Source organism: Plectropomus leopardus, chromosome 21 (assembly GCF_026936395.1).
Source record: "Plectropomus leopardus strain MGB_pleo_1.0 chromosome 21, ASM2693639v1, whole genome shotgun sequence".
NCBI lineage: Eukaryota > Metazoa > Chordata > Actinopteri > Perciformes > Serranidae > Plectropomus > Plectropomus leopardus.
Window position 1 is genome coordinate 14,569,267 of NC_142196.1, and position 25,096 is coordinate 14,594,362.

At 39.3% G+C, this 25,096-nt stretch overlaps 3 protein-coding genes across 5 annotated transcripts in view; 1 reads left to right on the plus strand and 2 right to left on the minus strand.

The window, feature by feature from the left end:
• The first annotated feature begins 218 nt into the window (after nt 1-218).
• On the plus strand, nt 219-6,840 carry sbspon (somatomedin B and thrombospondin type 1 domain containing). Its single transcript, XM_042510530.2, has 5 exons — nt 219-608; nt 3,158-3,352; nt 3,483-3,561; nt 4,608-4,784; nt 6,286-6,840. Exons 1-5 carry the CDS (start codon nt 389-391, stop codon nt 6,401-6,403), a joined length of 789 nt encoding a protein of 262 aa, XP_042366464.1. The 5' UTR covers nt 219-388; the 3' UTR covers nt 6,404-6,840.
• On the minus strand, nt 6,535-15,437 carry terf1 (telomeric repeat binding factor (NIMA-interacting) 1). The gene is made up of 10 exons (XM_042510529.2): nt 15,175-15,437; nt 13,496-13,591; nt 12,452-12,579; nt 12,164-12,250; nt 11,916-12,065; nt 9,062-9,174; nt 8,938-8,964; nt 8,691-8,788; nt 8,461-8,531; nt 6,535-7,689 (listed from the first exon to the last, which is right to left on the minus strand). The coding sequence occupies exons 1-10, from the start codon at nt 15,356-15,358 to the stop codon at nt 7,528-7,530; spliced, it is 1,116 nt and encodes a 371-aa protein (XP_042366463.1). The 5' UTR covers nt 15,359-15,437; the 3' UTR covers nt 6,535-7,527.
• Nucleotides 15,438-16,605: 1,168 nt separating this feature from the next.
• The window catches only part of kcnb2b (potassium voltage-gated channel subfamily B member 2b), a 101,296-nt gene continuing 92,805 nt past the window's right edge, over nt 16,606-25,096 (minus strand). For all 3 annotated transcript variants that reach the window (XM_042510585.2, XM_088071889.1, XM_042510584.2), the window contains one exon: nt 16,606-23,411. In XM_042510585.2, coding sequence (XP_042366519.2) covers nt 21,444-23,411 — 1,968 coding nt within the window. In that variant the 3' untranslated portion in view covers nt 16,606-21,443. The remainder of the gene's footprint in view (nt 23,412-25,096) is intronic.

Sequence of the window (25,096 nt, forward strand, 5' to 3'; positions counted from 1 at the left end):
GTGCGATCGTCTGGAGGGAGGTGCTCAGCTGGGAGAGAGAAACCAGCTCTGAGAGAGACGAGGACACACAATATGAGAGGCATGGCAGTGTGATCAGAGTTGGAGTGAGTCATTTTGCGCTATAGGTTGCTCTACAGACCTGTTTCTGGAGGGAAACAGAGGGGCTGGACACAGGAGACGGACACAGGAATTCCAGGTCACAAGGGCTCCTGTGGCAGAGCACAGCCTGGGCTGGGCTGGTATTCCAACCTCGTCCTCTCACGGTCATGAGCGTGACAGATGTAGAGTAGAATCAGGGAGAAACAATTAAGAAATTGGAGTGGTGAGCTTCATATTGGTGCAACTAAGAGGCTGGTACTTCACTCCAGGGGTCTGGACTGACCCCCTCATGATGGGATCCTCTGTGGAGTTTGCCTGTTTGCTTCTGGTGGTTTCCACTCTGGAAAACTTGGTGTCTGCGGGTTGTTCGGGAAAATGCTGCCGGGGCCGAGACCTGAGCTGTCAAACAACTGACTGGAGGATGGACCGAGTGTATGGGACATGCTACTGCGACGAGGGTTGCGTCAGGACCAAGGACTGCTGCTTCGACTACTTGACAGAGTGCCCAGGTGAGGGATGAAAGTGGTGGACAAACTACACAGCTGTCTTACTTGACTCAAAGTATAGATACTCCTGGTCAAATATTACTCCAAAACAAGTGAAAGATGCTGGGTCAAGTTATTACTTAAGTTAGAGTACTGTAATACTTGCTTTAAAAAAAACCCACAAGTATTCAAAGTACTTTTTTTAAAAAATCAAACAAACAAAATATCACAATACGCTTTTATAGCTTTACGACTGTTCAACAGCAACTCGGATAGATAGAAAAATCTTACTAAAAATGGCAAAAGTTCATAAAAAATAACTTGTAGAATAATTTTGGGGGAACATCCACACAATTTTTAAGTCCAAGTGTGAATTTGTGTTGCCAGTGCAGGCACTTTGTTGTGGGTTTATGGAATGTTGCATTTCAGAAAAGAAAAAAAAATGAAAAATGAATGAATGACTTAAAAGCAAATGTAACAAATAACTAGAGCCTTCATAGGAATGAAGTGCAGTAAAAAATACAGTATTTATCTTTCAAACGTAATTGTCAAAGTAATACGTTTCCAAAACAATTCTACTCCAATAAAGTACAGATAATACAAAAATGTCATGCACACACCTTGACTATAGGATCCCAGTGGGAGATAACCTGTTGCATGAGATAACCTGAACTCTTGCTGAAGAGCGATTATCAGATAAAAGATAAAGATAGCTGAAGAGGAAAGATTATTTTCAGTGCTTTGGTTGCTTATCGCATACTGTTTCTGATGACAGAGTTGCAGAGGAGGATATGCTCCAAATGCACCCAAAGCATGTGAAACTGTTTGCACACATTCATCTCCACCTTCTAACTTGTGCAATGCACAAAAAAAATGTCAACGTTTGTGCCTTGGCTGCTGCATCACAAAATGCAATGATTTGTTCACCAAATAACCCACACGGCTCTGGGTCTAACCTCATTTCAGCGGACTGGCCCACATAATGGAATTAGTACAAATATTTGAAGAATGTGATTCTGTCAATCAGTTGTAGCAATTACAGTTCCAGTCAAACAAGTCGAGCGTACCTAATATGTGTGATAGGCCGGTAGTGACTAAATCTGCATGCTTGATCATCGAGCACAGAGAGCAACTGAAAAGAAAAATCACAGGACCTGGAGATTGAGTGGGTTGCTCACTTGGCATGCTCTGAAACCATTTGTAGTCGAGCAGGAAACACTAATGCTACAAGTCACAATCAATGCTTCATTGATCTTTAGTTATTTCCTGGATATTTAGCTCAATTACACTGATGTACAGGAAAATTGTAATTGTGCAGTCTGCAAGAGCGCTGCAGGATTTTACTGTTGCTGTGACTCAGGTGTCACCTCTGCACACACAGGCAACTTTAAGTTTGCATATTGTAAAAAGCCCGATTTCTATGTCTTATTTGATAAAAAGCAGATTTTAAATGCATACTGTGAAAGTATCAAAATGCTCGATCAACACACAAATGCACGGAGTCTGTATTCAGAAACTGTGCCTTTAAAACGAGCTGTCACGATTACTGTCAATCTGTGATGTCACAACTATAGGCTACTATATAGACTGAATCACAATATTTATTTACAGTAACTTCCAGGTAGAAAATCATTGCGTTTTGTTCATAAAATTAAACGGCACTGAGCAGACGCTGCGTCATTTGTTTAGTTTTAAGCCACCTAAAAAAGGCAAGTTCAGTGTAAACTATATTTAGAATATTTTCAAAGCCACCAGCCTCTAGAGCTCTGATTCTCTGCCCGAACCCAAGTGGGCCTAACCCGACCCACCGGGCTGTAATTAACCGTAGAAAAGAGGGGGAAAGAGAGAGCACGCAATTGGGAAGGACGTTTAATGGGAAAAAAAGAAAGGGGGGCTGCAAGGCGACTTGGGCAATATTTGCTTCTGCCTCCTTAGCAGTGGGAGAGATGTACCTAACATGCAGAGGAGAGTGGATGGAAGGAGAAGCGGTGCCAGGAAAAATGCCAGCTCTTAGCTTGTGATACATGTTTTAATATAAAAAATGTTTTTATTTTATAATATACAAAATGTAATATAATATAGGCCTATTTTACAATACAATTTGTTTTTTTTTACATCAGGTTTCTGTTGTCGGTCGGGCTCAGATCAGTCTATATAGCCATAAACTGATTTTTTTTTTAATGTGGCTAAAATAAGTTTAATAGCAGCCGCTGCTGCTATTAGTGTGATTTGCTCTATAAACCCTTTCAAACTTGACATAAACATTTAAATGGGAATTTCCTTGTTGGAATGTTTTATATGTCAAAAGTGTTTCAGAAAGAGGGTGAATAGAGGTATATTCAGGCAGATATTATGTGAAACATAATGTGTGTTTTTGAACATTAAAGCATATAAACATGTTCTGATAGACACCCAAAATACAAGTATAAATCTGAATATGAGCATAAAATGGGACCTTTAAGGAATCGGTGTAAGGTCCAGCATCTGTGAGTTTCAAAGTAGTTTGATTGTTTGCTACTGCAGAGGATATCCTGTAATAAGCTTTCTCCAACAATATGGGTACCAACATGCAGCCCGGGACTGTGCTGTGAGCAACTGGAGCTTTTGGAGTGGCTGTGCCAAGCCCTGCCAACCCTCAGTGCGAGTCCGTGTGCGTCACGTAGAGCAGCAGCCCAGTAACAGTGGAGAGCCCTGTCCCAGCCTTGAGCAAAGGAGCGGCTGCAGGGAGTACAGAGACCACCAGGGCGCCCACTGTGGACTCAACTCTGGTACACAAATGCATGATCAATTACTGCTTACTGCTTGTATTTGACTTTTTATGCATTTTTTCCTTGATTTTGCACCCTGATTGGGCTATAACTGAACTTAATAGAATATTAAATTGGTGTCTCCTATAAGGTCCCGCTTACATCACCAGCATGGAGTTTGGCAAAGGAAGGCCAAAACATGACCACTATGGAAACCCCCTGAACCCTGGGTAGGTTTCACATCATTATCATTTGAAGTCACCCTAAGCACACCGAAACTGCAAACGACCTCAGGTATCTTTCAATTCGAGAGTTGAAAAGTTCATGAACGCTGCCAGAAGTTAACCCCATTTTTGCATTATGCTGTGTAACCCAATCCACTCTGAAAAAAAGATAACAGCCCAACATTTTCTCCATGAGCGTGAGCCACCAGCAGCTGTTTGCTCACCTGGATGTCTGTCTACAAACCTTTAAATATAGACAATGTTGAGAGACTGCCCACAACCCTTTGAAATGTAATACACAGACTATAATAAGGACTGTCACATGAAAAGCTCATACACAAAAGGTCTAGATGTCAGGATTTCCTATTTAACCAGAAAAAGCCTCTTGAGATTGAAAAATCTTTTTTTTTAAAGAGTGCCCTGGCAGAGACAGTCAGCAACATAAGTTACAAACAAAGAACAAAAAATACAAAATCAAACTATACAACTCCAAAAAAAACAATAAAATACACACAAAGAATAGAAAATAAAGTTACTACAGGGAAGGACTAAAAAGTCTTGTGAACCATAAAAATGAGAAATATTAAAACGTCACCTGAGATACTCCCTGTCATTGACATGTAGAAGCTAAAATACAGAAGTCCCGCAACTGCTGTGAAATGGCCAAGAGGGACCAATGAGTGCAGCTTTAAGTCTTTCTGCAGAATGCCAATGAAAAAGTCTGCATAGTTATTTAGAGACACCCAACCTGAGTAAAACAGGATACACTGATGAGTGAGGGGCATGCAGTTAGTAATCTCAGAGTCCAGTGCATACGAACACTGGGTGAGTTACTGTGTGCAGCTTACGGGTTTCCCATTGACTGAATTATTGCTGTGCCCATTTTATAAGGGGCCTGTCCAGACTGCATTGACTGGTGAAGCAAATTGTCCCTGTGCCAGTCACCAACTTGGTGTTGATGTCCTCCTATCATGTACATTTTACTTTATTCATTAGTCCTGATATCCCAGGAATGACTGTGACCCTCGTGACCCTGCTCCCACTCCTCTCAGGTTCTGTGTGGAGTTCAAACTGGAGTTCCGGACGCCCCACTGTACAGTGCAGAACCGGCCACACACACACTGGATGCGCTACATTACAGAGGGCTTTAAAGTGTGTGTGGCGTGCGAACCTCCTGCAATGCGAAACAATAGCGGCAGCTGCCAAGGAGACGGTCAGGAATCAGACAAGTATGAAGCTATGAACCTTTATATGTGTGGTCTGTCAGGTTTACACAAACCTGGATTACTGATTTGATAGAACAGCATTTTACGTTTCATTTTTTCTACTAATTTTGCCATTATATTGATTCCATATTTTTTTTTTTTAACCTGAACCCTTTTTCCCTTGTGTCTGTGTCCAAGTCACTAATGTAGACAAAAAGCTTTAAAATTGGTCCAGTATCGAGTAAGAGCACTGCGAAACAGGCTGCTAATCCCCATGGGCAGCTGTGCTCCGTCAGTTCACGTCCACTAAAGGTGGTTGTTTTTGCCACTGATCTGATCATCTGAAGTGTTTGATAACACAATGGAGAGGACGTACAAAGCAATGAAATGTTTGTTACTGTGACCAAGTCTCGCTCAACGAAAAGTTTCATTCTGAAATCTCACGAGAGGTAATTTGTTGCAGGAAAAACAAAAATGGAAACATTAGTGAGAGCTAGAGAGGAGTTAGTGCAGGGGTCCTACAGCTTAAGGCTTCCCAGATGTTAATGTAAGATAAAATGTGACTGTTTTTCTCCAGTGAAAAAGTTAGATTATCTATGTTAACTGATGGAAAAACAATCCTTTTTAGAGTGAAAACATGAAGGACAATGAACATATGTATCATCTATTATCTATTTGGTTTACCAAAAGAAATGGGAAATTTCTGGTCTGTTTTCTGTATTTATCAATCTGCATGTGAGATTCCACCACTTGGATTCCCATCATGACCATTTTAAGAAAATCAATTTATCAATTTCATAACAACAACTACAACAACAAGAAAAGGTGCTGAGATTTTACAAAGCAACGTCAGAAAAAAGATCCTACTTCACAAATCTGAGCATTTTTTTTAGACTTTTGAAATATTAATTTAAATCAATATAAAACCATAAAGGTTTTATTTTTAGATAAATAAACTCAAATGACCTTTAAGACCTTTTACGGATTTGCAGAAACCCTGTAGCGTTATCTAAAAGATTTTTAATGTCATTACTGAATATTTAACTAATTTCTATAATGTGAAAAGTCTGTGAGATTTCAAAACGATACTTCTCCTTGAGTAAGACTTTGTTAAAAACAGGCAGCATAAGTGAAAGGAAAAATATTTCTTTCTTCTGTAGAGTCTTTTCCATCATGTTGTCAGACACTTCTAATAATAACCTGAGCCTGTCAGCGGCAAAAACAAACACTTTTAATGGATGAGGTGCACAATTGTCTGCAGAGATTACATTGCAGGCTGTTTTGCCACTGAAGCTGGAGCAGTCTCTCTCAAAACTGGACCAATTTCAAAAGTAGTGTCTCTATTAGTCATTTCGACACAAAAAAATCGAAAAATAGGGTCTTGGTTAAAAAAAATACATAAGTTTCCTTTTAACATTAAGAATCAAGTGATAAAATCTCAACGTTTGTACTACTGTGAATGTCAGTAAAACTATGCATGTGGTATGAACTACCATAAACACTGGGGGCTGTGACTGTGTTGCAGAGAAGCTCTGCTCCACTGGCAGGCGGTGGGGAACCATCAGTGCAGCGGGACATGGAAGAAGATCCAGAAAACCCAGCAGTGCAACTGTCCGCCACAACACAGCTTCATCTTCATCTGATCCAAACAAAGCACCACAGAACATCCTGTTTCTACAATAACATTTCAAAGCTCCCCTCTTCAGAAAGACTGAAGTATCCGCTCAGATGCCTCAATACTGCACGCTTTCAACACTAAGGAAAGACTAAAGACTTGATGTTGGTGAAATTTAATTTTGTCTCTAATAAATATGCAACACACTGATATAAAAGCATGTGTAAATCACTGCAATCACCATGTACATTCCCATTGTTTTGCGTAACTTTGAAGCACACTACGTAAAGACACAGTTGTAACTTTTACAGTATTTCACCTTTTTTTAGGACACATTACATACGTATCAAAATTGATTTTACATATTTTAATGTAACAAGCCACTGTTGTATTTGTTTTTTAAACAATTTTCTGTAAAAAAAAAAAAGTGTATCTTAAAATTTTAAAATGATTTTACATTTGTGAGCTGACTGTTATTTTTAAATTAAAAAAAGGAGAAGAAATATTCCCCATCAGAAAGGCAACACAAACAAAACCCCGTTCATTGTTCTGTGTTGAGTGCCCTCTGGTGGTGAATTTTCTTAAATGCAAACAGAGCAGCAGCAAAGCACAACACAACACAACGAACCACTACGAACAGTTCAGCCAATGGCCCAGACAAAAGGGCTTAAATGGGTGAGGTGGCAAATACCAAGTTTAATTCTGATTTAACTGCTACACTATACAAGTAAGAGGGGCACACTTACAGATTTTGCGAACTATCAAATGTACTCTATTATAGAAACGACAAGCAACAAACGAATAACACAAAGATTATGGCCTTTATGTATGTATATTTTGTAAACAATTTTACAACTGTTTTTTTTTCTTATCAATGCGAAGAGACTGTATGCACTGATAGTTTCATGGGAAACCTCACTTGTCAAGCCCCTTGAGGGTTTTCTAGGTTTCCCATGCATGTCTCCTTTTATTGAAATGTATAACATTGCTTTTTTTATATATATATATAAATATGCGCTAAATCAAATCAAATCAAATCAAATCAAAGAAACATCTTCTGCAATTAAGCCATTAGCTGACAAGGGTCAAGTCAATATTGCTACTTACAGATAAAGTGCTGCAGTGTACAAATTAGAGAGGCGCTCTCCCTCTTCACTCTACTTCATGTGCCCTCATGAGAACTCTCCAGCGGTCTTTGAGCATGGTGCCAGTGCGCCCTTCAAAGTCATAATCCATTAAAATGCGAGACCATTTCCCCTGGCCATGATGTTTAACTCCATCCTTGAGGTATTTGTCCAGTTGGGATGTCCATTTCTAAAAAAATAAATAAATAAATAAATAAATAAATAAGGAATTTAAATTTCTGGAATACCACCCAAACAAAAGGTAGCATTTCACTGATGGTTTATTTATTCATTTGATTTGAGATTAAAGCTACAGTTGTTAGCTTTAATAAATCAACTGTTTTGTCATATTTTCTGGAAGTGTCTCAGTATCCACAAAAAGGTTGGAGCAGTATGAGATTTGAGATATAACAGTTTCAGAAAATATTGCTATTTGACGGTACCACAGAATTATTATGAGCTACAATGACCCTTAAAGAGGAACAAAAACAAAAACTGCATTACTATAATTGAAACATTACATCATTTTAAACAGCTCAAATAAAGGTGAGAATTATAGTCCAGTTGTATTTTCTTCCCCCAAAACTGTAGATAAATAAATGTACATAAAATCATGTTCCTCCTCTCTCAAGGTGCTTCTAACGAAAATTGCAAGAATCCACCATACATAAACAAAACAAGAAAACAGGGAAGGTCATGACCTGGCCGCCATGTTAAAAATAGTCAAACCAACATCAAGCACCACCAACTTGCAGAGTAAACATAATCATTTTGCAGGACTTTTTGAAGCACTTCGAGGAGGAGGGACATTATTTTTTCACAGACTGTCTGTCTCATTTAAAGTAATACTGTGTGGATAGAGTCAGTTTCTGCAAATTTGACAAAAAATTATTTTTCAAATTTAAGTTACCAACTATAGCTTTCATCATCTGGACTTTGAATGAGGTGCGGGTTGGCTTACCTGAGGTGGTTTTCTTGTTTTTTGGATTTTCGAGGCGTCCATTGACGTCCCAGCTGTCATCTGAGTTATCTCTGATGGTGAAAGGTGACATTAAATTCTCTCTTTAATTTGTGTTTGCCCTCAGAAATGTTACAATGTTACATTTTATAGGAAACTAGTGTTACACTGATAAATGCAAAAACACATTTAGTTTTTCACAGAAATATGAAAGCCATAGAAATAAAACTTACCATGCCTGGAGAGTCTTCGGACAGAGATGACAGGCTTCTTGCATGAATCATTTTGCCATACATCTGTAATTTTAGTTGACAGTAGTTTCCGCTTTGTTCTGTGGAAGTGTAACACAGTGAACATGTTTTTGTTTTTGCACAGCTTGCTGCAATTCTACTTTTACCCAAACAGTACTGAACAGACATTTCAAGACACTTCTACTTCTACTAGTGTGCAGACTTTATTTGTTCTTTCACTTCTACTAACCTTAAATGCAGAGAGTTGTTCTTTTTCCTGTGACAACATAAATGTAAAGTATATTGTGAAGCAGAAAGGAGAAATGGATTGAATATATTTAACTTAACTATGTGTGTTAAAGGTTATTTCCTACTTTCTCTCCTCTGGTGATTTGTTGTCTCCCTCTGACAGAGAGCTTTCCTCCTGCGTCACCACGTCCTCCAAACCTTCAATGTTCTGTGACGACTGCACCACCTTTGTGGCTTCCTGATAAATGAAGAGGCAGACAGACTAACATAAATTATGTTCCCAAATATTACCTTTTCATACGCTTCCAAAACAATTAACTTTCAGGCTTAAGTATTGCTATAATGTGATAGCAAAACTAATGAGGCCTGTCATTAAAACACCCTTCCAAGTTTAACCTTGCTCAGCGGCCTCTATGTAAATCATTCTTGAAACTTTCATGAATAAGCGGCTGTGTTGGACCCTGAGGAGGACTCTGCTGTATGTAGCCGTTTGCCCTTCCAACTAATTTTGATGACAAATTGTCAATTAGCTATGACTGATAATGTCACATCAGCACCTTCAGTTGGTCAAAGCGCCATTACTCAGAAGACTGAGAGCACAGCTGAGCAGGTCTGCACACAAGATCAAGAGAATTTATTGACCGCTGTTTGTTAAACCTCGCTGTTAGCTGGAGCGAAACACTGGACCCCCGATGCATCAGCCAATTAAATCACATAACCAAAAACCGTATTCCCCTTATACTTGTTTGTATCAAAAGACAGATGTTATATGTTCAAAGAAATTTAGTTATGCAGGTGTGACTTTTTAAAACATCACATGAATCACCACTCAAACTATAATTTTCATTTGTAATCAAGGAGGGGACTAATCCTCTTGGTTGATATCTTGCACCAAGAGGGAATGATTTATTGCACAGCTATTCTCATTTATTATTTTCAGCCATACCATGTTGATCCTTAAGGCGTGATACACCAAGCCAAGAACTTGCGACTACGAAAGCCCCTGCTGTGTCGCCTCACATGCTGTATCCCGGCCAAAAAGTTGCACAGGAACACACCAAACCAACTGCAAACCAGCATGCACATTCTGTGCCTACGTGAGGGGATACCTCTCCACGCAATCAGATGGCAGTTGTCTTTATAGTCATTCACAAACGGAAACCAGAAGGACGTCATGACGCTATTTAGCCAGTTAGCACATTGACAACACAACCAAATATTGATAGAACAAAACATATTTACTGTGCACCAGTGAACAACAACACAAACCATCAGGAAACGTTTCTGTTAAGAGCTCAATGGTTAAAGAAAAACAATCTAACCTCATATAACCACTTTGTTTGAACCTCATTCCCTCTCAACTTTGGCTCTTTGTTTACGTCCCCCTTCCATTTCTCTTCTCGCACGCTGAGCTGAACGGCCAATCAGAGTGATTTCGATTATCGACGGGTTCCACGACTGCCACCGCTTCAACAGGCTGAATCAGCAGAAAAAAAGCCAACTGAAGTCGACAACAGCCAACATGGGAATACAGCCGAAAGTCGGCTTGCTGTGTCATAGTTTATAGCTTCACACTGGCATTAGTCATGCAGGGCCAGCCGTACATAAATGTTTACTCTCATCATGAGCAGACGAATAATTCTTATACTGAGAAAAACAATTTTCCAAATAACAGTCTAAAGCCTTGTTGAGACCAAAGATTCATTAGAAGAGTTCAGACTTGATCTACTAGCAGTGTGCTGGGTTCTGAATACCTGCCAGTTCACACCAGTGTGACTGGATGATAGTGTTGTCATCTGCATGGCAAAAACTCTGCAATTCTGTTCTAACTTCCAGCTTTTCAGGTACAAGTAAGGGCTGTTTGGTGAGTATATGCGAATAACATATACATACATAAAGCAAGCAACCCACTGTCCGACTCCAACATGTTAACAGCCGCACGAGTGTGAGCGATATAACATCAGCAGGGACAGAGTCTGTTGACAGAGAATGCCACATCACGGGAACACGCTGTCTGCTGACAGTTTTCAACTGACGTGACCAGCTGACTGCACAACAAGCTTATTGGCCGTTGATGTTCTTAAACCAGCCGCTGGCGACTTGACATGCTGAGTTGCAGGTGACACCATCAGCCAGCTTGAGCTGAGCTGAGACGTGCCACTTCAAACTGCTGCAATTTTTCCACGCAATGTTCTGAAATAGCTTTGTCTTTGTTGTGAATGTTTGGTCTTTAGACTTGTATTTTGCCTTTCTGAAGAAATTTTCAAAAGATCAAACTAAATCTACCAAACCAAAATGTATATATGTTGAAACACATTAAATCAAATTAATACTCACACACACACGCATAAAATGTATCTATTGTGACACTTTTGAGCTCCTGTTAGAGGGGGATTGGGTCTACTGGCAAACTTATTTCTGCATTTTATGAACTGGGCTAAACTTGGAAGGGTTGACCTGGTGTCACACTGACACAGGTTGTTATTAAAGCTGGGTAATATAAAGATATGATATCATTTTGAGATATCAGACTATATGTTATCTTAGATATTAGATATTGTTACACATATTTTTTTTCTTCTTGATTTTAAAGGGTGCATTACAGTGTAGTAATGCACTTTTCTAAACTTAGCAGACAGTCAACTTATTTTAATATCTTTACCCACTTTGTCATTAAATGTACAATACTAATGACTATTGATCAAAAATGGAATTGTGTTCATATTTTTTTCAAAGTACCATTAGTTATTCATACAAGATTGTCACATCAAAGGGGAGATTTGGTTAAAAAAAAAAAGGAGAAAAGTTAAATTCTGTCTCACAGTTCTAGCATGAATTAAGTGCTTCTGAGGAGATTTAAAAATATTGATTTATATATTGTGTATCAAGATATAGCTTATGCAACATTGCAATATAATTTTCAGCCCATATTGCCCGGCCCTAGCTGTGATCTCCAACACATTGGCTCAGGTCCTGTACCTTGAGGAGGAAGTCAGAGGGATTCTTCTCCAAGTAAGCATCCAGGTAAGACTGCACTGAATCCAGCAGACGACTGAAGCTGAAGCTCATGAGGAACGGGTGGTACGTGTCTCTCTGTGTCACTACAGTCGACAGCTTAACCCTCAAGTTCTGTTGAATAATGTAAGTCGTTAAGCATTTAAATCAATATTATTTTGGTACTGACCCCGAGCTTTTAAAAAGCAAAGAGAACTAATGCAGGTACATACCTGTGGGAATTCATGGTTATTCTCAAACCACTTGAGGGCAGCGGAGGCAGAAGATCTTTGACCTTTCTCCAAGCACACAGCCACAGACTGGAAAGAGGGCAAATGCGTCATCAAAATTAGGACAAAGCATCATCAGGACTTTAATACTGCTTATTCCTTGAACTGATACACAATAGGATTCTCAAAAATTACTTTTAAATCTTTCAATCACAGTGGGACACATTTAGAGCAAAGTCTGGACATTCTCCGATCTTGTGTACATACATGCATAATAGTTTGAGTAATTACCTGGACGAGCAAAAGAATGGTGATGCTTTTGAACAAACTTGTGTCTGCGACAGTGTGCTCTAGGTCTGACCATATTTTAGAAGCAGACATCAGAGGCGTCACATGGTCATCCTCTTCAAAAAAGACATCTGGAGAAAAACAGCGTATCACATGTTTTTATGAGTGTGTTAACATTTTTATGTTTCAGTTTACGCAGCGTAAAGAAACAGAGGATACATTTTAAAGCCATGAATTTCTAGTTAGGGCTGCACAATATACGGCTTTAGATTGTCACTGCGATTCCAACTTGTGCAAATATACACTTCAACACTGAATTCATTTTTTTGATGTAGTTGAAACAGAATTATAGAAAAAACTGGCCTTCTCAATGTTACACTCCCTTTTTATTGGCGACTTTTGTGTTCATCTCAATGTTCAATTTGTTGAAAAAAAAAGAAAAAAAATCATTTCTTTTTTTAACTTAACAAGCAATTTATTGTATTTTAGCAATATGCCTAAATCAACAGAAAGGCAGATATGAGAACACTTTAATATCTTCATATCTTTAATATGTTTGTCTCAAGTTGCTGACGCGATATTCAGCGTTACTGCATATTTCCTCGTATCATGCAACCCTTCTTCCTGTTACTTTTCTGGTATTACAGGTGTTATAGTAAACTGTGCTAGCAGAGATCAGTTTTAACTGATGAAAAAATCCTCAGGCTGTAAACACACAGTAAACACACGCTCTATCAGTATTTTGGGGGCATGTCCAAGACAGGATCATTTAACACAGGCCAGTTAAGTATGTGTATCATATTTGCTTTTGCATGAATGACAAAAATGACAAATGGCTTCATAATCACAGGCTGTTGGTGCTGAGAAGCAGTGGCAGGTCATAACAGTTTCTAATGTCTAATCTGTGCTGCAGTTGACACAATAGGTTCTGACCTCCCTGCAGTACTTCAACTCAAAGACACCCAGAGAGTATTACTGCACAGAGACAATGTGTAGAAAGATGTCTGAGAGGGAGGCATTATTCAGCTTCTGACTGCAATTACTTACCCAGTTGTTTTCCATGCATGACTCTTGCAAGGAAGGCACAGATGATAGTTTTCTCATCATGGAGTTTTACTTTCAGAGATGAACTCTTAGAAATGGCTAAAAAAGAAGCAAAGATACACAAAATCACAAAAGAGTGGTGGCCACACTAGGTGTTAAAAAACTTTACAAAGATATGAATTTGGTTTATCTGTTTTCTAAATATCTAAAGTATCTAAATTCTAATACAGGTACTGGGGTCAAACATGATAACTTGTTAATTATTTATATTTAAATAATTAATGGAGTTATGGTTTTGTTGGAGGAAATCAACATTTCCTACAGGTTATTGTTGCCCCTCAGGTCAGTTTAAGAGGAGCACCAAGACTTCTTTCATGGACTTGCACTTGCACACAGTAAAATTTACATGTAGGTGTTACTTGTAACACAGTATTTTGCACTGCTTCTTTTCAAACACTTCATATTGTACATTATTTCAGGGAAACAGCTTTGATCCATACTTTTTTTTAGCTTACAGTTAACTGCATTTCATTTGAATATTATTTGGATTTCTTTGAGGTCATTGACAAACTTTTCAAATTCCACATTAAAAATATTTAAGCTAACAATTCATAAACCGATGGACGAATAATTGCTTGAAGACACACACACACACACACACACACACACACGAAACCATCAACATTTACAGGCATATATACACACATACCACATATATCAATAAGCAAATACACTATAATGCAAACATCTTAGGCCACCTTAAAAACTTTGTTATTTTATTATGGTTATAATAATTAAACATATGTATTTCTCAATAGTCTCAATAATCTTACTTAAATACAACCAGAACACATAGGCAACATGTACACAGCATTAAAAAAACTAATATTTCAGATTAAAACAACTTGAATAGGCTAAAGTTTCAAGTATTTTTGTGACCTCCCTCTCCATTTAGCATGTCTTGAACTCTCTTGGGCAGACAACATGAGTTTTTCATTACTAATCGTCTGGTGTATTTACACCAGACTGCATTCAAGACACGTCCAAAGCTCAATACTGATTATTTTGGTTGTACGATTCCATGTTTCACACTAAATGTTGATTTTATCCTGAAAAAGCTGTTTTGTTCTCATTTGTTTATTGTGTGTGTTTTAATGCAGTACATGTTCTCAGTATTATGTATTCTTTGAATCTTAATAAAGATAGCGATATATGTATATATATATACACACACATAATTTTGCTAAAACAACAAATCAATGGTGGCCTAAGACTTTGACAATACTGCACATTACACTTTACTTCATTCAGCTATCTATTTACTTTTGCTTACTTTAAACGTCATTACGCAAAACCTATTAAAACTACAGATAATAGTGCAAAAATAACTACACTGAAACAGTAAAAACGTACATGAACTACAACAACAAATATTAACAAACAGACCTATTGAAAATACTTATGTGGTCTGGTTAGGTTAGTAAGCTAACGCTACATTTCACGAGGTTTTGCCAGTTTGTGCGAAATATTCAAAGAAGCTAACTCGAGTTAACGAATTTTAAAATGTTTTATCGCTAACGTTACCCGATACCACAAAACTTGACAAAATTATGGATACTTTATAAAGTAGTGAACTTTAGCTAACTACTGAGTAAATGCGTCGTTATCTTTGAATAACTCACCCTCGAAAGCTGAGACCGTTTCATCAAATTCATCCAGCTTGCCCTCCTTGAAACGCCGACACAAGCTTACAAACAGAAAGTCCAACATCCACCCTCTGGCAACAGTGGTTACATGGGAAAAACTGACGCTTCCATCGGTATTACTCGCAGCTGAAGCACTTAAGTTATTATTTTCGGGCTCCATGTTTCTTTGTTTTTTTTCGGTTTTGGTTTTGAAACATTTCTCGTTGTTCACGGGAAGTTGTTTGATTTCCGCGCGCGCTCTTTTCCGTGCCAGTTTGGCGTCCCTTGAAAGCCCGCAGCGTCCTCTGGCGTCCAGGAGGAGTAACTACACAAACAGCTAATATACAGATGAGTAGCCTATCGCATAACCTAACACATACGTTTTTTAAATCATTGTTAAATACCCTCTGTACATCAAATCTGGCAGGTTTGAAAAGCACATATTTTTTAATCTCTAAAATGACACAATTTTTCATAGGAAAAAAAAGCAGAAATCATTGAAAAAATTCAAATATTGACATTTCATCACAACATCACTTCATTCCAGTCTATGTATCATTTACCCCCCCCAAAAAAAAGGAAAAGGAAAGAATCACGCATAGCTAAGGGAGGGTCATGCATTTACACAGGAAATTGAAACATAGTTATAGCATTGGAAGTGTCAAGATTGAAAAAAAGAAAAAAGAAAAGTAAGTAGCACCCACCCCTTCATCTGATAAACAACAAATATTCCCTAAGGAATCCAAATTAAAAGTGTCCCTGGTTTGCAGTGTTTAAACCTGTAAAGATTTAAGAAATCCTCACACAAAAGAAGAAAGAAATGTCATGACATTTCAGATGGTACCTTGCATTGTTGTCTTTATAGGGTGCATATTACAGCTAATACAAGATTTGAGTATTAAAAAAAAACAAAACAAAACAAAAAAAACACGCAAACATCCTCATCCACCTATTACGTATCGACACTTGTTTAGTAATGGATACTGTAATTATAATCCTGTGTGGTACAATGGATGTAACAGATACTGTCATTCTAGCTCCATGTGATACAATCATTACAAAGAGAATAGGCCAGTACATTAGTATAATGCACAACATCTTTACTTTCTTTTAGAGCTTCTGGTTTTGCTGTTCATGTTCAGTATTTGTTTGGCAGCAGTGCACAAGAGAAATATGGAGATTAATGAATTGCATCTAATAGAATGGAATACATTTTTTCTACAGTGATAAATCATTTATTAGCCAGTCCGGCCAGTTGCTGAGTTGTCTGCATTTTTGGATATGAAAAACAACTATGCAATATCTATATCTGTATCATATTGTGTAATGACCCTTATTAAGTATTTAAAAAAGCATCCAGAAAATGCAGATGTGGCCTATTTAAACAACACCTCATTTGTAGAGTAGAGAACACCAGACACACAAACATGAGTTATATACACATTTATTTGTTATTCTGCATATGCTAATAGACGTAATGGGGAACAATGCTCTACAGAAATGTTGACATACATGTACCATAACAAAGTGTTCTGTGGTCACATAATTGTTTAGACTACTACATGCATACAAAGATGTTGCTTTGTACAGAAAACAGTCTGTAGCTCAGAATGTGTCTAATGATAATGTTCTCCAAAAGCCCAACAGAAAAAAAAAATCATAAACTGTAAGAGGCAGAATACACAGAGACATAAGAAGAAACAATGTTGCATTTTTAGGGAGCAAGGTTCGGTAAGCACGCATGAGTGACACAGACAATACCCATTCTCTCAGAGAAAATAAAGACACAACCTTTCCACTCTGTACGGTATCACACATGATAATGCCATTGTGAGACAGTAAGACAGAGCACAGTCCTTTTGCTGTCAGCTCACAGAATTAATTTCAGTATCCACACAAACATCATCCCAAGGGAATATAGCTGATCAATCCGAAAATCCCTTGTTTCTCTACCCTACCTGTCAAAATGAAGGATTACTCGAGGCTAACACGGAGACATGATCACTACAAACAAGGGATGAAGGTAAAATTGAACATACAGGTACAGAAAGAAAATAGCTTTAACAGGAAGGTTATCATCGAACCTTCGTTCATAAAGAAAAAAACCCAAACAACAACAGCTGACCTACTTTGGAGAGTACCAAAGAACCTGTTTCCAATGAGGGATCATTCACTTCAAAGATAATTCCATGAGCTCTCATGTGGATCTCTGATTACAGAGTTAAATCATGTTGGTCTGGGCATACAGTATGTACACAGACAAAAGGAAATATGGACCACAACTGATGTGATGGAACCATTTCGGAGGACTGCAGTTTATCTCCCCTTTTAACTCTCAAAGCCTTCCCTAATCCTGGCCTTCCTTTCACCCATTGATCGCTGTGCCTGAGGGCATGCCATGGGGTTAGAGCTTCTGAAGCTGTAGGGATTGGAGCACTCAGTGGTGTCAGCATGGGAAATAATCAGATGTATCAGTTCAGTGACAGTAGGGATCTCTTCCTGCCTGACTGCGGTCAGTTACGCCTGGGTCACACTGTAGACATGAGCAGCACTGAACTGCGGTGGCCTGCAAGATTGTGGTGTTCACAGAGACAGTGTTGTTGCTGCAGCGCTGCTGCAGAGCTTCCTGCTGCTATAACTACTGTATTTCCGAGGTAAAAGCCAGCTCATTTATGGAGCCTTGCAAGCCACTGCACTGTCAACAACACAGTCATGCAAATATTTCACATTAAAATGCATTGTGTCGACATCTGATGGGATCCTGTCGAAAAAGAAACACTGTTAAAGGGCTTTTATTTTGGAGAAACAAAAGTTTGAGTAAAATGGATATAATTGTATTTCTTTGTGTCTGTGACAGATATATATACATTGAGACAGCACTGAGAGGTGGTATAATGCCAATATGATTATCAAAACCAATTTCACTGTTTACTTTGCATGAAAAATTGGGGAGCCTTCTATTCTCTTGAACAGAGATACTCATCTCTTGGGCTAAATCTGGCCGGAAACAGGGTGCTAGGAAGCCAATTGACCATTTTGCAATTCACAAAGAAAATGAATCGATTCACACTGGGTTTCTTTGTACTTTGACTGCAAATAAGGTGACAGACTGCATTTGCTTTTTACTTTTGTGACCTTGGGTGGGGGGCTCTGTGCGTTTCTTTTTTCTTTTCTTTTTCGGGTTCTCCAGCTTCCTCACACAGTCCAAGGACATGCAGGTTGATTGCTGACTCTGAATTGGCTTTTGGTGTGAATTTGAATGTCTTTATGTGTCAGCCCTGCGATAATCTGGCAACCCCTCCAGGGTGTACGCGTCTTTTTGCCTAATGTAAGCTGGGATGGCTCGAGCCCCTCTGTGACCCTTAAGAGGTTTTTAACTGGCCCCTGGCCTCCTGTCATTTTGCAGAAGTAGCCCCTGGGCAAGGCAAGTAGAGTATCTTTGCTCTAGATGTTCCACACCTGAGCAGTGCTGCTCACGCAGGCATTGTGGCTATTCTGACCTTTTAACATGGGTGGTGATAAAAAAAAAAAAACGCACCTGTGCTGCTCAAACGCACATGTGCTGCTCACAAAGACAGTGTGTCCCAGGCGTTAGACATTCTCCTTCTGCCCATATTCAACTCAAACAAGTTAAACAATTCAAACTTCTGTCCTTTTGTTTGTGCTCCTTCCTGCCTCACTGAAGACTGATGGGGGTGGATACTGAATGGCGGTACACAGATTACCCAGGAGGAAGGAGAAATATTGCTGCTCCTTATTCCAGGAGCCAAGACATCAATGTGGATTTGACAACATCACCTTTTCAAAAAAGTACAGAAGTTAACTAGTTGACATTAGCTGTGAAAGAAAAAACAGAGAATCTATCCAATCAGAACATCAGAGAGTTATAGAAAACCTGAGAACTCAATAACATTACTTGTATCTATTACATAAAGACCTGATTTCTCCTATAAAATTAGATTTTTCTGTACAGTGCTATATGAACAAAGCAAAATGACTTGCTACCTTCTCATAAACAGCATTGTTATGAAAAGGCACGCATCATTTCAACCACCATATGGCAGGAAATTGTGGTCGTGCTCCATTTTGGTTTAGAAAAAATAGAATCATTCTCAACGTTAATTCACAAAAAACATAAAATCCTTTGTGTGTGGCCAGTGAAATTAGATTATTTTAATATCTTCCACATACATTTGTTAGATTATGTAAATCTAACAGTAATATAAAAGGCCCAAAGTGGTCAATTTGGATCCCTATTCCCACAGATAATCAAATTTGAGGTCCACTGATATCTGGCATAGACAGCATGATGCCAGCCATATAATACGAAAAAGTAAAAGTCAAATTCTCTTTGCATTGTTTGTGAGATTCTGGTAGTTGTAATACTGTTTTGCCTCATATTAAAGATATAACATTTGAAAAATACAAGTAATTTCTGCCTGTACACTTACAAATCCCATAGACAGAAAATAAAGTGCCACAATTCTTGGCCTGCATAGATTGCAGTATGCGGTATTGCACAATCCACACCTCTCTGTGAGAACAAAAAACATGATAATATCAGGAAACAGAAAAAAAAACCAATAAAACAAACTTTGATTTCACCCACATACTTCATGTCAGTACCATTCTGGTTTGTGTGGCTTTCACAAACACTACTGTAGTACACTCATCCCAAGTGTCATGCTGAAATGATAAACAAATATTCCAGCAAAAAAATTGGAATCAAAGGCAACATACAACAGATATTTTCAGTCAGTGTAAAACAGAAGCGAGAAAGAAGACGAGAGAGAAAAGAACTCCTTTGGGTTTAAGTTTGACTGAAAATAGTTTTGTTCACAATAAAACACAATAAATTACAGTCCAAGACACTACGGATATACAAAAAAAAAGATGCCTTAAACTTATCAGCAGGATGGGATAAACTCGCAGTAGTATAATGACATCAGGGCGCTGAGAAGAGGATAATGAACACAATGCAGGTAAACAAACCATTAGGAAAACAAAAATATAACTACTGTCAAAATACATGTTATTACCGTATATGTCACTATGCAGCTGAGATAGATGAAAGCTTGTCAGTGTGCTTGATTTGGTCCATTGATATCAGAAGGAATATTGTCATATTTTGTGGTAATCTATCCATTATGAATTGCCAAAATAGATAAAGCTTATACGTGTATTAATGACCAGATCTACTGTGCTGAATACATAACTCTGTTTTATCTCACTTACCTACTGTAGAATTTTTCCTACAACCAATCTATACCTACTTATTTCATATTTTATTATTAAAACTACTTTTAGATGTATATATCCGATGTTGGAGAGTAAATAAGATTAATTTCTGTGATTCAGATGGAATCAAAAGGCATGAACAAGGAATAAAATATGTTAAACCTTGTAACTTCTGAAACCATGTGATAAATATTTTCAGTAGCGGTAGTAACTGATAGTTCCTGTCCTTACTGGTTACATTTGGCAACTACAGGTGTATGCGTTATTAGGGAGAATTAAGGTGTCCTTCCTGTCCGCTGTCTTTAAATCAAAGACTGAATATCGGATGCTCAACTGAAAGTTCAACAGTCGTTATGAAAACCAAAAGCAACAATGTCAACATTACAGTTTCGTACACCATTTTTCACACGAAAAAACATTACAGGGTCGTCATGGGAACACTTTGCATTTCCACAAAAGGTAATGATATGTTTTTTTTTATAGGTCGCTACGATGCAACACCCCGTCTGAGGGCTTTCAGTTCAACCCCCCCACCCCACCCCACCCCTCCCTTTTCACATTACAAATGTTTGTACCTTCAGTGACAGTTTCCCGATGCCATCCTGTGCATTGTCATTGCCTTAGATGTCCTAGTATTTACAGTGGAGCGCTTTCAGCAAACTAAGCACCGTAAAATATCTGTCTGTTTTAAATGCATGCTTTTTACAGATCAGTCCCTCTGTGCATTTCCTTCTTTTGCTAGAAAAAGGAGACTGTCACTATGTACATTGGGAGGACCGAAATGTCTACACAAGTCAATGAAATTCTGCTGCTATTTGTGAGCCTCCTCTTCGATCCCACTGTTTGCCCCAGAGTCGTTCTCAAATCTGCATGGAGCGCTACAGTTTCTTTTTCAGCAATACACAACAACACAAGTAAAAGGGACTTGTCATGCCATGCAAAAATATCGTTTGTCTTTTCCTCCAGCTCTCCCACACACCAGGCTGAGGTCGCAGTGGGTCTGTTGTCCCTCAGAGCTTCTCCTACAGTCACATGCTGGTTTCACAGGTCGGAGAGAGGCTGCCGTCCCCGGGTATCAGGTGGATATCTGATGTAAACATGTGGTTCTCTACTTTGTGTCCACTTTGGTTGCTGTCAGCCTTGACCTCCTCACCTGCCCCGACCACACCTTGGGTACAATTTTGTGCTGCTGTCTTGGGTGACAAAGGTGCAGCACCCGCCACTTCCATCAGATGCTTCTCCTCGTGGTTCTCTGTGGCTGGATCTTCATCGCCGGGTGGGGTGTCTACAACAAGCCTCTTTGGGGACAGTGGCGAGGTCTCCTCCTCTGTGACTGGAAGCAGCTTCTCTGTGCTGGGGATGAGCGGTGATGTCTCTCCCTCCGGGGACTCGTCCTCCAGGATGCTGGAGCTGATGTCTCCAGGAGAGGTAGTGCTGGGTGGTGTTAGCGGGCCTTCAGCTGAGGTCTTGGTGAAGTTGACCTGCAACCCCTTTATTTTAAGAGGGTTGTTACCTATGGGGGGGCTCTGGACATTATCCACAGCACTGTTAAAGCTCTCCCCTTCCTCTATGTGCAGCTCTGATCCATCACCTGGGTTGACGGACTCATAGAGGCCGTCTTTGAGTTTGATGCCAGGAGAGTTGTCGTCCATGGCCCTTAGTTGGCTGAGATCCAGAGGGGGTGGTGCTCTGAGGTGTCTGATTTTACAGGGCCCTTCCTCTTCTTTATCTGAACCTTGTTCTCTTAAGTCTGCCGAGCAGCTCGCAAAGTTATCTGGTGAGGAAGGTTGGACCTCTTTCATCTCCAGCTCTACCTCCTCTTTTAGTGTAAAATCAGGGCTGTGGCTTTTCTTCGGAGAGACGGGGGCAGTCATGGTTGTGCTCAGAGTGCTCATGGAGCTCGTAGTGTTGAGGTTAGTGAAAGACTGTGACTTGGTCATCTGGTTGTACATCTCCTCCAGTTTCTGTGCATTAAGGTGTTGCGGGGTCCTGTTTGTCCGCTGGGGACTTCCAGTGGTAGTGATGGTGATACGGTGAGGGGAGCTCTGTGGCTCGAGGTTTCTTTTATCTGGAGATTTCAGGTTTGTCTCTGAGGAGGCGTGCCTGGAGCTGCCCCAGCGGCTCGGTGACAGGTGGTTGTCCAGAGAAGTTTTGTTGTCTCCTTTCTCCACCACTACATCCATCAGTTCCATACTGCGGGCAAAGGCATCTTTTAGGTTCATTGACACAATGCTGCCATTCCTCTTGGCTCTCTCCAGTGCCTCCCTCCTCTTGATGGCCTTCTCCTGCCTCTTCTGCTCTTTGTAGAACTCAGAGAAGTTGTTGACAATAATGGGGATGGGCAGGGCGATTACCAGCACTCCTGCAATGCAGCAGAGCCCACCCACAATTTTTCCAAGTAAAGTCTGTGGGTAAATGTCACCGTAGCCCACTGTTGTCATCGTAATGGTTGCCCACCAGAATGAGGCAGGGATACTTGTGAATTTGGTGGCATCTTCATCTTTTTCAGCAAAGAACACCAGGCTGGAAAATATCATGATGCCCATGGCAAGAAATAAAATAAGCAGCCCCAGTTCATTGTAGCTCCTTCTCAAAGTAAACCCTAGAGACTGGAGCCCTGTGGAGTGCCTGGCCAACTTCAGGATCCTCAATATTCTCATGATCCTGAATATCTGCACTACACGGCGCACATTTTGGAACTGCAGGACGCTCTTGTTGGATTCAGTTAGGAAAATGGTGACATAGTAGGGCAGGATGGCCAGCAAGTCAATGACATTCAGTGGGCCTTTAAAGAACTTCCACTTATTAGGAGAGGAGAGGAAGCGAAGGAGGTACTCCATGGTGAACCAGGCTATACACACAGCCTCTACGTGGGCGAGCTGGGGGTTGTCGTTGGCGTTGCCAAACTCGTCTGTGACCTGAAGCTCTGGTAAGGTGTTGAGAGACAGAGCTATGGTGGAGAGGACGATGAACAGGATCGAGATGATGGCTAAAATCTGTAAAGAGAGCACAGAGAGGAAAAAAAATGTTAGCAGAATCGAAGAAAGTCATGCATGTTCAAGAGTAAACTTTTATTATAATTATTAATACACTGAAAACCGTGATAAATGTTCAGAATTTATATAAATACAAAAGCATCAGCCAAAAAATGCTGACTCAAGATAGAAATCTATCACTTTGTTTCTCCTTATTAGCATGTTATGGCTAGTTGTTTATGGCAGATATGGTATATCATATGAATAATAATAGATGTCTGATTTAAGTTCAGAAAACGAGGCATAAATGAATGGTGAAAGGTGTGAAGTATAATCTAATGAAGGGTCCATCTTTGCAAAAAGCCCCTATGGGAGTGTTCATGAATGAAAATGAGCCCTCTTATGCATATTAGAAATGTCACAGTATTGTTTATAAGGACAAAAAAAGGTAACATGGTAATCTAAAATGACAAAAGAATGAATGCAATGTTGCAGGAGAGATTATGAAATGAGGAAAAAATTTAAATAAGGGGAAATAACTAGGCCAGAAATCTATTTTGGAAGGAGAGTAGTGTGTGTGTGTGTGTGTGTGTGTGTGTGTGTGTGTGTGTGTGTGTGTGTGTGTGTGTGTGTGTGTGTGTGTGTGTGTGTGTGTGTGTGTGAAGCCATCTACAATAGATAAAAGGATGAAAGGATTTTGGCTCCACCTGTCGGCAAAAGTTTCAAATTCCCTCTGTGTGTCTCAGAATATAATTTATTTCTTTCAGTGATAAAAGAAAACTAACTGCAAACAGGCTTTTGGAAAAGTTCAGTTTGTTCTTGTGAAATTTGCAATGCTTTTATAGGGTTCCCTGTGCCGTCTGCTCAGTAAAGGGATGGGTAAGAACATCCTGCATAATCCTGTAAGGTCAGAGCAGCATGAGGCTGCGTTTCAACTGCAGCTCTTTACTTTGGCCAGAATTTATTGACCTTAATAGATTAAATCTGACCTTAGATGTTCTGACTGAGGTTTTGTATGAGTTTTTGACTTACTTAAATTTGTCATTTTTAAGTTGCAACAAATTCACAAAATTATGTAAATATTACTACATTTTAAGTTTATATAACAATTAGATAAAAAAAAGTAAACATAAATTAGGATTAATAGTTATATTAACTTATCGTTTTCAAGGCAATTTGTTTCCTAGATTTTCTTTTTGAAAGTAATGTCAACTTGACATATTTTACAGTGTAATATATGTGAAGTGTTGACTGTGACATCATGTTATGAGTACGTGTGCCTTGTTGTTGCAGAGTGAGACATGCTCTCTCATCCTTGGACTCTTTGCTTCTATAGTACCACTCCATGTTTTATCTGTGCCTCTACCTTGCACCAGAGGAGAGATATAACTCCTTACAATACTGCAGGGATTAGCTGATGTCCTTTTTCCACAGCTCAACTCTGCTCAGCCCAGAGCCTCCACCCACACAGGTGAAGAGTTGCTGTTCTACACACTATAGCACCGCAGCATAACCTCAACAATCAGCTGAAATCCAGAGCACTGAAAAATCTGCATTCTTTTGTCCTCAACGACCTGAGCAATATAAAACCTATTAAAATGTAACGAACAAAGATTGAAGAGTCTAAATGAAGATAGGAAAACAAGGCACCCTGAATACTAATCACAAGCCACATCAAGTTGCAGAGCACACTGATTATCTTACAT

What these genes read in the sequence shown, in the direction of transcription:
- sbspon (XM_042510530.2), top strand. Translation starts at nt 389, where the DNA reads ATGATGGGATCCTCTGTGGAGTTTGCCTGTTTGCTTCTGGTGGTTTCC. An exon ending in GGAAACCCCCTGAACCCTGG is followed by an intron (nt 3,562 to 4,607) that starts GTAGGTTTCACA and finishes CACTCCTCTCAG; the next exon opens with GTTCTGTGTGGAGTTCAAAC. An exon ending in GACGGTCAGGAATCAGACAA is followed by an intron (nt 4,785 to 6,285) that starts GTATGAAGCTAT and finishes ACTGTGTTGCAG; the next exon opens with AGAAGCTCTGCTCCACTGGC.
- terf1 (XM_042510529.2), bottom strand. Translation starts at nt 15,358, where the DNA reads ATGGAGCCCGAAAATAATAACTTAAGTGCTTCAGCTGCGAGTAATACC. An exon ending in CCATTCTTTTGCTCGTCCAG is followed by an intron (nt 12,251 to 12,451) that starts GTAATTACTCAA and finishes CCCTCTTTCCAG; the next exon opens with TCTGTGGCTGTGTGCTTGGA. An exon ending in CCTCTGACTTCCTCCTCAAG is followed by an intron (nt 9,175 to 11,915) that starts GTACAGGACCTG and finishes TTCATTTATCAG; the next exon opens with GAAGCCACAAAGGTGGTGCA.